Source organism: Anarhichas minor, unplaced genomic scaffold (assembly GCF_050575085.1).
Source record: "Anarhichas minor isolate MPS153535 unplaced genomic scaffold, ASM5057508v1 ptg000040l, whole genome shotgun sequence".
Lineage (NCBI taxonomy): Eukaryota > Metazoa > Chordata > Actinopteri > Perciformes > Anarhichadidae > Anarhichas > Anarhichas minor.
The window spans coordinates 16,356,778-16,369,335 of NW_027466486.1; the positions used below are offsets into that span (position 1 = coordinate 16,356,778).

General features: G+C 43.5%; 1 protein-coding gene across 1 annotated transcript in view; it reads left to right on the forward strand.

The window, feature by feature from the left end:
* The first annotated feature begins 1,080 nt into the window (after positions 1–1,080).
* sobpa (sine oculis binding protein homolog (Drosophila) a) overlaps positions 1,081–12,558 on the forward strand; it is a 34,093-nt gene continuing 22,615 nt past the window's right edge. Inside the window, exons 1-2 of the mRNA XM_076108142.1 lie at positions 1,081–1,176; positions 11,084–11,204. Coding sequence (XP_075964257.1) covers positions 1,081–1,176; positions 11,084–11,204 — 217 coding nt within the window. The remainder of the gene's footprint in view (positions 1,177–11,083; positions 11,205–12,558) is intronic.

The following is a 12,558-nucleotide window of genomic DNA, read 5'->3' on the forward strand; positions in this document are numbered from 1 at the left end:
TCACGACTGGAAACATTACAAAATGGCATTTGGGATGTACACGGCCCAGGACAGGAGTGCAGATTAAAATCACACAGAACATCATCGGTACCCATCTACAGAGCATCAGTGATATCAGTGACAAGGGGTGCCTGCGAAGAGCCCAAAGGATGTTAAAAGACAAAACCCACCCCAGCCACAGCTTGTGCTGCCGACTGGCGAGAGATACAGAAGTATCTGCTGCTTATACACCAGACCACAGAGCAGCTTCTTTCCGGTGAGAATCCTGAACTCATCCTCCAACATACATTTTTTTTGTTTTTCTTATGTATTGCAAAATGGCACTATACAACTGCATTTCTTTTGGCAACCCTGTTTTGTACAATGACAATAAATTAACTTTGAACCTCAAGACAAATAAAGCCGTGACTTTCCCTCCACTGACCTACCGACGTGTCTTTGAGCAAGGCACTATACACCTGCACAGCGGCTCTGGTTAAGACTGAAAGAGAAAAGGCCTTTTTATGATCATTGAACTATACGCACTGGAACTTCCGGATTTGACTGGAGTTTGTGGTGTTTAAAGACGGAAGCAGTGAAGTCTGTATATAGAAAGACCACAATTGCGTAGTAACCAACACCGTGTAGGTTGTGAGACTCCCCTGACGAACAATGTGGGACTGGGTGACCGGTGTGTGGGCACCTGATTGCGAATAAGAAATAACCCACCTCTGATCGTCAACGCGTCATATAATGTTTCAGCGCACGCCCCTCCTCCTGTCTCGTTTTGCTCCCCCCCCATCCTTCACCCCCTCACTCAACCTCTCCTTTGACTCACAGAGGCGGCTTCGCCACTGGTGCACGGACCGCGGAGAATACGGGCAGAAGATGGCTGATTTAGCCTGGCACCGCAAGCCCTCGGCGGCATCACCAGCGTCACACAGGCCGCTGAAAAGCCGCAAGACATCCGCCGTCTGGCGACTGTAAACAGCAGCCGCTGCCTCACGCTCTCTCTCTCTCTCTCGCTCTCTCTTTCTCTTTCTCACCCCCTCTCTCACCCCTCCTCACCGCAAATATTGACAGAAGTATCTCAGAGAAAACATGGCAGAGATGGAAAAAGAGGGCAGACCTCCGGAAAATAAAAGAAGCCGAAAACCAGCTCACCCGGTGAAAAGGGAAATAAATGAAGAGATGAAGGTAAAAACAAAACAAAAAAACGGGGGTCTGTTGCCCACTTGCATGTGATTACGCGTGGAAGCAGAGTGGTTGTGAGGAGCAGAGCATGCATGTCCGTGGAGGCACCACACCGGGCTTCCTCAGAGGAAATAGACGATACACTCAAGTGCAATTGGCAGCATGATTGCAACTTTGATTTATGTTGTGTGTATGTGCGTTGTTTTTTTTTAACCAAGTACTATTGTCCACGCTGAATGCTAGCCCGAGCAGCGCACCCTGCCAGCACAATGGATGCGGTACCCATTCGCTGCTCCCGTAGTAAGTTTTGAATCGGCGAGGGCTACAGCGCGCGTTCCCCTGTCGCTTCGTGTCATGATTTCGCCTTGTTTGCGCTGCCCTGCCTTTTCATGGTGTGGCCCGGAGTTAATGGAAAACCCAGTGCGTCAGTGAAGGCGTCAACAGTGCCTCTACTATTACTATTAATACTGTGGAACTACGGCGCAACGGAGGGCAGCCGATGTGCTTAATGAGTGCGAATCGATAGGGGGGGGGGGGGGGGGGGGCACTCGCGTGTCCGCGATGCTTTTTGCGGGTCCCACTGCGTGGGTTTTTGTTTATGTGTGTGAGTGTGCGTGTGTGCTGCCCAGAGGCGTGTGATCCAGATGTGCGTCTGTGAGCTTTTACGCACTCGACAAGGAGCACATTGTCTCCTGTGTTCGGCCTGCAGCGGATCTCCCCCCGACGTTCACCTCACACGTTGTTTCTATTCCTTATCTTTTTATATGTTGCTCGATGATATTTGAGCCTCGTGCTCCGCGCGGCTCCTTTGAGGAGAAAGAAAGTGTTCCTGACATGTGTGTGTGTGTGTGTGTGTGTGTGTGTGAGAGAGAGAGAGAGAGAGAGAGAGAGAGAGGCAGACTGTGTGTCCGCTTTGTCTCCATCTCTTCATTGTTTGTATACACATTTGGCTGGAGACACATATGCACCCAGGCCTCTGCTGTTATGGGCGGATATGCAGGTGATCACATCGGGGATGATTGTGGAAATTGTATATTTTAAGGCTGTCAGAGGAGAAGGAGGGTGCTGGCTTTGAGCGAGTCTTGAACAAATAAAATAAAAACCTGCTGGAATAAAAGCTTTTCTTTCCAGCCGCGTTCACGTGTCACCGCCTCTTCTCTCTTACTGTAAAAAAAATTATGTTTATTCTATTGATGACAGTCTAGATGCTTTGTTGGTGATTATCATATGGCAAGAAGGAACGGGATGCGATATTGCATGCATGATAATGCACGATAGTGTAATGTAACACAGTACTGTCTTTTAGGTATTTTCCTTGAGTGTGTCACTTATTTGCAGCTGCATTCAGAGCTGTCCTTGCTCATTTATTAAAACTGCATCCAGATATTTTTTTTTATTCCATTGGCAGATTAACAGTTTGTTGAAGTGGAATTTCTTTTCTTGATGATATAAAAAATAAAAAAGTAATGGTCCTCAGTTTGAGAATGAATACAGTTAACCCATCCTCCTGTTGTCTGGAAAGGAGGAGGAGGAGGGGAGGGGGGGTGAGTCAGGTCTCCATTGAGACATTTCCTTATTTCCTATCAGGGGAGCACTTGAGGTAGTCTCAGTGGAGCATTTAGAATGGATGAAATCTTTATGAGCATAATTTAGGCACACTGAAGTGCTGTCCGTCCAGGTTTTATTTGGTCATTTGTATCATTACAGCCGGGGAGAGCAAAAAATGAAATGTCCCCTCTCGTAATTTATCAGATTGGTCGAGTAATTACAGGATGTCAGTCACCGGTCAGACATGAGGTTTTATTCGAAGGTATAGAGGTTTTGCTGTTATTTAGAAGGTGATGGATGCCGTGACTTAAGGTCATCAGTCAGGGTTCAGTGAATCGACATATCTTACATTACAATATGTATTTTTTTTGCAGAGAAGACGTGTCACTTTAACATCTCATTCAATTAAAGCACATTCATTTGATTTGTGAGCGCAGTGATCTGTCAAATCGTGGCTCCTGAGTTTTCAATATGAAGATGTACCAAACTCAACAAATAGCTTGTGTAATATATATATTATATATATATATATTCTTTTTTTTAGATGTCAGTAGAAAACACAGCAGACGGTGCTGTGTTGCTGGTGCGTACCGGGGGAAAACACCACTCTCCCGTGGCAACTCAGTATCTCCCGTCAATACCAGGGGAAGCTTCGCTGAATGGAGCAGCAGATGTGGTTAAGGTGTCAAAACACTTTCAAAGGCTAAACAAGTTCGATTGTAGCTCATTACGCAACCTTGAATTTCATCTCCTATTGCACGTGTGCACGCACACACACACACACACACACACACACACACACACACACATTCTCACACACAAGCGGCTGCAGATTTAATTTAGGAATACACTGATCCACGGATAGAAAGGTAGGGAACTAGCTGCAGCCTATTTCACTCAATACCTTCATTGTTATTGTGACATTATGGGAGTTGATAAGTTGACAAACAAATATGTCTGTATCTGATATGATATAACATGGTTGGTTATGAGAACATTACACCTGGACATGGATCGGACTGTAAACCCGAACCCATAGCATTACGAGCTGCAGACTTGCAGCTATTTAACATGGTTGCATGATAATAGCCAGTAAAGCCAGTATGTGAAGTTTAACGTATGTGAAGTTCAGTATGTGAACTTCACATATGTGAAGTATGTGAAGTATGTGAAGTATGTGAAGTTTATGTGAAGTTTATGTGAAGCCAGTATGTGAAGTTTAACGTATTGATTTCCTGTGGAAAACTTATTCGATTCAGGTTCAGAATAAAATGAGCCAGTTTGTTCCCCTCTCTCATCTTCAATATTTCAGGCCCCAAAAAACAACAACACACACACACACACACACACACACACACACACACACACACACACACGACAGACACACAATGTGCCCTTGTGAGGATCTCATACTCTGCAAAACCAAACAGCCTGACAGTGTTTTCTTCACGGCTGCTTAATGTGTGCCATGGTAAAATAAGCCCCGGTGAGTAATCAAGGACAAGGAGGAGTGGGCATTGGAGGGGATATGAGAGGCTGGAGAGAGTGGGGTAAGAAACAGTGGAGAAAGGAATGTATAAAGCGCTGGGCTGGCTAAGCTGTAAAAACTGTAACCTGAGTGTCTCTCCGCTGGATCACATATCAAGGAAAGTAGAGGGAAGTGAAAGCAGAGGAGAAGGAGAGGCAGAGGAGGAGAGAGGGAGCAGGGGAGTGGAAAAGTGGGCAAGTGGAGGAGGCGGAGTAGGAGGCGAAGGGAAACTTGGCGCGTGGATTTGGGAATTCTATCACGGTGTACAGTGACCTGCTCTGGTTTCTACCCGCAGGGTATCCAATTCCCACCATCGTCATTACCACAAGCCCTACTGGTCTGTAGGAAATTTGGGGTTTAGAAGTGTGTTTTAAGAAATTATAATAGAAGTGTTTAATGATTCATAATTAAGAAATCATAATTAGAAGTATGTTGGAATACATAATTAGAAGATTCATAATTAGAAGTGTTTTAGAATTTGTAGTTAGAAGTGTATCTTAGTAGAATTGTAGCACCTTAATATTTGCTTGTGAAACTTGTGAAGGTTTTTGCCAAAAGTTGCAAATCCTAATCTTTATATAGAATGTTTACCAAAGAAGTGTTAAGCCATAAAAGACAGTCATTGAATGTATTAAACTGTGAAGAATAGCCAAGGGAAAGTCAGACTTCTTGACAGACATTTGCAGGTTGTGCCCGCGCGAGGGTTTTCGGAAGCCTGACGCCAGGAGGAGGCAACCGAAATTAGCCAATAGGAATTAAGATGGCCAAAAGGGAGGGGATTTCAAACTGTAAGAGGAAGTGCTGGAAAGGTATTCACTCTCTTCCTACTCGGCTCTCAGCGTGGAAGCATCTGTGTTTTCAGGCTGAGTCGCGAGTGAATAGCTTTTCCGCGCGGATCATATTATTATATATTTTGTTAGTAGTGTACTTCATTCTGTAATTGTATTAGCTTCAGTAGGATTAAATACTTTTAATTGTAAACCAGTTTAGGGTAGATTTATTAAGAAGCAACTCTACTGTAAAATAACAGTGGAGCGTGCTCTCCGGCCTTCTCTCGGTGGGGGAGATTCAACCCTCCACAGGTCTTACATGACATGTTAAAAACACCATTCAACATATTGAGATACTATTCAACATCACCAGCTTTGAAGTTGCTTCAAAACCTGACACAGTGTCAACTAGAAGTGGTGTTTAAAATGCCAGTGGTGTCAAATCTATCAGTTACATGGTTTTTGATCATTATATAACAATTCAATAATGTCTTAGGCCATTTCTTGACTTTTTGCAATGACTTACGCATTGATTAGCAAGCAATCGGTCCTTGCTGGCATTATTATTATCTCCGCCGGGAGATTATGTATTCGGTCGTGAGTGTGTGTGCATCTCTGTGTCTGTCTGTCCACGGAAGATCTTGCATACTGTTGGACCCATCAGCCTATTCATTTTTGTGCTCCTTTCTGATTGTGTGCTCGAGGACCTCTCGTGGTTATACTGTCATTGACTGCTGCCTCCTTACTTCTCTTAACCGGCAAAACCCCAGCATGTCCTCTCAATTTGGCGGGAGGAGAGCTAGTTAGCTGTAGCAGTTGCTGGGCAAACATTTTTTAAAGCAATTTTGGGTGATGTTTGTCATTTCAATAATTTTGATAATTTAATGGTCTGCTTCCGAAGAACACGAGAGATAGACAGTGGGGGAAAAACAGCGGGTAGAGCCAGCATATTTGTCATCTAACTTAGTGAATTAAAGGTTTATTTTGACCAAACCAGGGCTGGAGATTGTTGGAACAGTGGAAAGGCTAACCAAGACAGTTTGGGTGAGTTTTAATTTGTTTCAGTCAAGTTTTAATGAAGCGCTAAGCAAATGACAAACTGAACCGAGTGCTCTCATGTCGGTAGGAGGAGAGCTAGTTAGCTGTTAGCAGCCGGTGGGCTGCAGAGTCCTGCGGTGTGTTTGGCTAACAGAGCTAATAGCTAACGGCTAATACAGCTAACAGAGCCAACAGCGAACAGGGGCTGACACAGCTAACAGAGCTAACAGAACTAACAGAACTAAACACACAGACAGTTTCTGTTCGGAGGAAGCATTACACAGTCAATATTGAGCGTTAGCTGGAAAGGGTTTCTCCTCTTGGCAGCATGAATGAGCTTAACTAATCATGGCAGTCTGTGTATTAGATTTGTATATTTATTGTGTACAAGTGAACATATTGATCTGACGATGTTTCTAAAGTAAAACGTTTATTGATGATTTAAACATTTAGAAATATATTCATTATTTGGGGGACCATAAATAACAAATATTTTGGAGATAACGCTGTTATGGACCAAAACTTTGGTCAGAGGGAAATTTAACTTGATGTTGGCAGTTAACAAAAGGTCAACAACATAATTAGGACAGATGGACAGACCAAATGAAGTCACTATCTCAGAGCCATAAATTTCAGCAAATAATTTAATTTTTCTAACTTGACACATAAAAAAATAAAAGCTGATGAAGAAGCTATACATCCAGTGTAACATATAGACATCTGCAGCTGCCCATGTGCTTCCAATGCCTCTTCCTCCCCAGCTCACCCGGAGCCAGAGTCGGTGCCGCCGCTTTGAGGAGCCGCCAGCCGGGATTAGATTGCACTCTTAATATCACTCCTACTTTCTCAAAGTAGTAGGGTGACACAGAGGACAGTACGGTAGGAAGGAACGGGAGACACAGAGAGATGCTGTGTTTTTTTTTTTTTTGTCTTCCGCGAGGTGGTTATTTTACAGCTACATCCGTTTCACTCCGCAGTACACTCAGGTTGGGTTATGCTCCGACTCATTTGTTCAAAAGGATGATTTTCCTCTCAAGGTTTTTATCCTCGCAGTTGTGCTTAATCGCCGCAGTTGTGCTTGGCATGTGTTTGCACTCTGAGTCTGTCAGAGCACTGTTTCATATTCGGTTTCTCAGGTTAGATATCATACATTTTCTTTACCTAATTGATTCATTTAAGAATTGTGTAAGAAAGAAACGCAATGTGTGTAAGGCTATAAAACACCCTAATCGGGCCACTTGCATTCACAGCCGTGAACTATTTGCTATATCTGACATGCATGTCTGTGAAATTTTGGAGGGAACCTGGGTGAATACGGAGAAAAACATGCAAATGCCACACAGCATCGACCCCCAGTTTAAATCAAGAAATGTTTTGGCCATTTCAAAATGCCATGAAGACACAAGGCGTCTCCATGGGTGGAAACACCTCTGTGTATAGCTGTCAGGACCTAACTTTAGCTCTGCTCAGGATGCGGTACTAAATCTGACTTCCAGGAACCTTCAGGCGGAGTGAGCAATGCTGTCACTCAGCATTGTTCAAGCAGAAGTACTTCTGTTACTATACGCTCCATATGAACAAAGCAAAACTGACCCGAGAGCGGTGCTGCGTCTCTGAGGTACAAATACAGCACATCATGAATTTCTCGATGAAATGCTTCGAAACGGAGAGTGAATGTTGCTGATGAAGCAGGAGGAAATCTGCCTCTGTCTAAACAAGTGTGTGTGTCGGTGTGTGTGTGTGTGTGTGGGCTCATTCCCACTTGTATCTCCCTTACTATATTACCACTGTAAGCAATATCCAAACTGCGCTTTGTGTTGGTGCTCCGTTAATTGAATTTGTATCAAGCAGTTGAGTCAGTGGACCAACCACATGCTGCGTGTCCGACAGAGACATTTTTTTTTTTGGAGATGCGTAAGGTATGTTAATGTGAATAAAATAAAACACCTAACCCATCTCCACTGAGAGTGGAGCTGGGTTAGGTGTACTCCACCTAGTAGTTTCACTTTATTTGCCCAAATTAAATTCTGGTTGCAGACACGGTCACTTTTCTCACCCACAGGAAATCACAAATCAATACTCCAGCCCTGCCTCCAGCAGTGAGTGCACAATCTCAAGAGAAATCTGCAGTGGGAACTTTCAACTTATCCTATAGTTTTTTAAACTTGCACTGCCAAAACGCAAAGCTGCCAAGTGCACCTGTAAAGTTCATCAGAATCAGAATCAGAACCGTTTATTACCATGGTATGTTGAACATACAAGGAATTTGACATGACGGGAGGTGCATAACATTTAACAACAATCAACAACAATCAACAGTGCAAAGTAGTGTGGAAGTGGAAGTCTATGCGTGTGTCTTGTCTTCCAACTTCCTTCCTGTCAAATCAGACATCCATCTGAGATGGCAATTATCTTTTACGTTTATTTATAAGCATATTCAGATTGGGGCCTAACTGTTGCCCAACAGTTAGGCCCCAATCTGAATATGCTTTTTGCCCTTTTTTCCTCTCAGAACGTAGCAACGGTTTGAAGGCTACAGATGCAGATACTCTCTTCTATCATCTGCGGATGTCTATATTTTGCCGTTATATTTAGATCAGCCAAGAGTCGGATGTGCTGGGTGGCACTGAACCACTCCGACACGATCGCTCTGGCTCTGACGTGTCGACGGGAGCCGTTTGTGATTGACATTTAGCTGCTTAATGCAGTGACTGATGAGTGTCGGCTGCTGCCCCGATGAGATAATGCACAAAGTGGGACTGGCTAGAAAATAATGAACTCACTCGAGTCTTGTCAAGTTCATCTGGAGCAAGACCACCAATGGCAAGACAAGGCGGGTCATCTCTGTGGCAACGCACTGCACAGGGCATCAGGGTTTGCCAATGCAAAGCCCGTTATGTGATTCTACAAGCTGTTGTCGCGCGCCAAATTGACAGGCGCGTCCCGTACCTAAGGCTAATAAATTTTAGCTGGATGTGTTTATTATTATAAGACGAATGTACAGAAATGTGTTTAGCAGCAATATGTAGGAAGCATAATTTATAGCGCCGAGGACCAGTGTTCCGTCTAAGCCGATAGTTTGGTGACCTGTGAGTAATGTTTTATAATTACAGCTGTAGTTTGTTTCCAGAAAGCACATTTCCATCTACGTTTCCGAGTCAAACGGTAGCTGAACCATTTACCACAGTTTAGGGTTCAGTGAATGGACGCTTCTGGGAATATTCCAGCTGAGAGGTGGATGGTGATAATGGGCTGTATACATTAGCGGGGTTATGGTTTTTTAGTTTTGAGTGGTTATTGACTGTGTTGCTAGAGGCTGTAGTGGAGGAAATACTTTAATGTTTCACCTGCATAGATCAGGCGTGTTCATTTTTGCATACTATATCTGCATAGCATCCTGCTCCGCTGTGCCGCTGGTGAACGTTGGGACTTTACAGCCCTACTCAAAGCACATTGGATGGCTGTGGACTGTGAAGTGCTATTTACTGCTCAGTGCTATTTTACTCTATATTAGTGTTTTTCACTGTGTTGTTATTGGTTGTTCACCGTGATGCGTTTGTGTTCTGAAATACACAGTTATTAGTGATGTAGGGTATCTACTTACTTAGCTCCTCTTATATTTAACCAGTTAAAAGTTGAAAACCACTTCCAGGAGTAGTTTTTTTGGAAACATGCTTATTGGCTTTCCTGTCTGAGACACAGATGAGCACATCGATGCCACTCTGTACATATGAAGGATAACCATATAAAGTTAAAGCCAGCTTTAGCTTTAGCACAAAGACTGGAAAAAAGGGGAAACAGCACATACAGTAACCGCGTCATTTTTACACTTCGTCTTTTGTACGGTATCAACAAAGGAGACATACCACTGCTAGTTTATTTTATCACCTTTGGATGGAGCCAGGCCTACCGCTTTCCCTCGCTTCCAGTCTTTATGCTAAGCTAAGCTAATCGCCTTCTGGCCGTTCATATTTAGACTACGGATATGAGAGCGATGAGTGGTATCGATCTTCTAACTCCCTGCCAGAGAAAGCAAATAAATGTATTTCTCCAAAATCATGCAATATTCCTTTAATAATCAGCAGCACCTACGGTGGGTCAGTCTTTACAAACTCATGCCGCACAACCTTAAGGCTACTTAAGGGGAAACAGAATGGGAGAACTGTACTGCATGTTAAGGGGATTTAACATAATACACTTTAAGTTGGCGTTTATTGTGGGTTAAGGCCCCCTGAGGATGAAGGTAACTCAAACCATAAACAAACAAATCAAAATCAATCATTATGAATAAATATAACATCTCTTCCCACTAAGCAAGAGTATAGAATAACTGAACAACAGCCATGACACAAAAAATATGTATGGTCTTTGGCATGTTGTTGTTGGATTCCTTAGCTTCGGGGTCCCATTAATCAGTGGTCCCCATGGTCCACTTAACCCCTGTGCCATTTTTGTCAGCGGAGACAACATTTTCAGCCTATCAGAGAAGGCGTAAGAGAGAGGAGGGAGCTTTAAGAACCCACAAGTTATACCCTCATCTCTGCTGTCACTGTAGTGATACTTTCTCTCTGCTGGTTTGTGTGCTGTGATGAGGTTATTATCAGTCCATCAGGGAAAAAACCTACATCGTGGTTTTTGAGATTTGAGTGGGATCGCAATACCTCGGCCTGATTAGTTGTGGTATGCGGTGCTGTGGGCCAATCTAAGGAGTGAGTCTTACAGTCAAGGTCTCAGGAGAAGCACAGCGAATGCAATGAAAGTAGCAGACTGTTCCATTCGCTTTTACAAAAAGTGACCTCAAACCTCATTTATCCTCGTCCTGTTTTCCAAATGTCCAGATGTTTGCTTGGGTAACATTTACAAAGTATATCATAGGAACAAAAAAAAAATCTGAATCACCTTTGATTTCGTACTATGTATTTACTCAATCACTTCTTATCAGAAGTAGCAGCTGGCGTTGCAAGACTTACAACTTAAATTGTGTTGGTTTGTCTTGCGTCTCATCAACCAACTGTCTGTGTTGCAGAGTTTTGCAGAGAGCACCATGAACGAGCTGCTGGGCTGGTACGGCTACGACAAGGTGGAACTGAGAGACTCTGACAACCTGGAGATAGGGGAGACGCCACAGCACATCTCTGTCCTCAAAGGTATGGAACTGTAACATGTTTTCTTTTTATTAAAAAGCATGTGCATTTTGTGCCTTGTTGGCCCAGCATTCAACACTCTCAATTGCTTCATTGTCCACAGTGAGATTGTGTGCTGCATTATGGAATGGAATGTGAAACATGTTGTGAAAGGCCCCATACAACTTCAATTATGAAACAGCTTCTTACTATAAGTTATGGGGTCGTACATGAACACACTGTTTTACAAGTTTAGATTATGACACTTGATAGGTTCCTGCACTTTTATTTTGTTCCTCACTTGTTTGAAGTGGGCGGGTCTCAGTTGGAAAAAGTGTGATGTCACATATTTCCACGCACCAATCAGATTTCAGCATCTGCTGAATGAAGATGTGATGACAGATGGACTGTTCGCTTGTGCTTCCACGGTCAATCTTATGTGAAGCCACATCCATTCTGATGAAGCAGATTGGCTGACTTTTTTGAACGTTAAAACTGAAACTGAAACATTTTAACAAAGAATGTCTTCTAAACTTTAAAGGTAATGAATTCAAACTTAGAGCATTAATGTTGCAGCAGACAACTATTTGCTATTATAGTGGAGTAATGGCGTCTTGAGCCGGGTATAACGGTGGTGTCAGCTGATGACGGTATCTTTGCAGATGCGTAGCGCCCACCCTGTTCCTACATGGGGTTAACACTGTTAGCTCTGTCAGCACTTTAACCGTTGTTTGCACTGTTTGCGCACCTAGCTGCTAGCCTGCGCCATGTTGAGAGCTGTGTGGAGGCAATCCGTGAATCGTAGATGCGCTGTGAACTTGGGAGCAATGCAACAAGCTGCAAACACAATGTTGACACGCTTTCATTTTAGAAAGTTGTAACAGTTGCCTACACACTCATCCAGGAGACACAGAGCGACATTAGCATTCATTTGCAGTCACGTTTGGGTCCACCTGACAAATCTTAGCCCGATAGCCACTCTCCTTGTAGCTTTGTTTTGGTCTCCACCAACTCCAGAGGGAAATGTCTGGCTCGTTAGCTAATAAAAGCTCCAATGTCAGAAATGCTGGAGAGGTAGTGTAACGTTAGGCGTTTTTTGCTCAAAACAGCTGGTAGCTGAAGCAAGAACAGGGCTGATGAGAGCCGTGAGACTGAACCAACATAGTAAAGTTGTGGGCTTGAAAACACTAGCAATGAGCTTAAAGATGCTAATAAGCTCCACACTGCAGTGTTGGGTAAAATCCTCTGTGGGTTTATCTCTATGAGCGACCCCTTTCACATTAGATTCGGTCAATTATAAGTGCAGCTGTAACTGTAATTGTAGCTTACTTCCTCACTATTTTGGGGCTTTAAACATAAACTTTTCCAAAGCCAAACA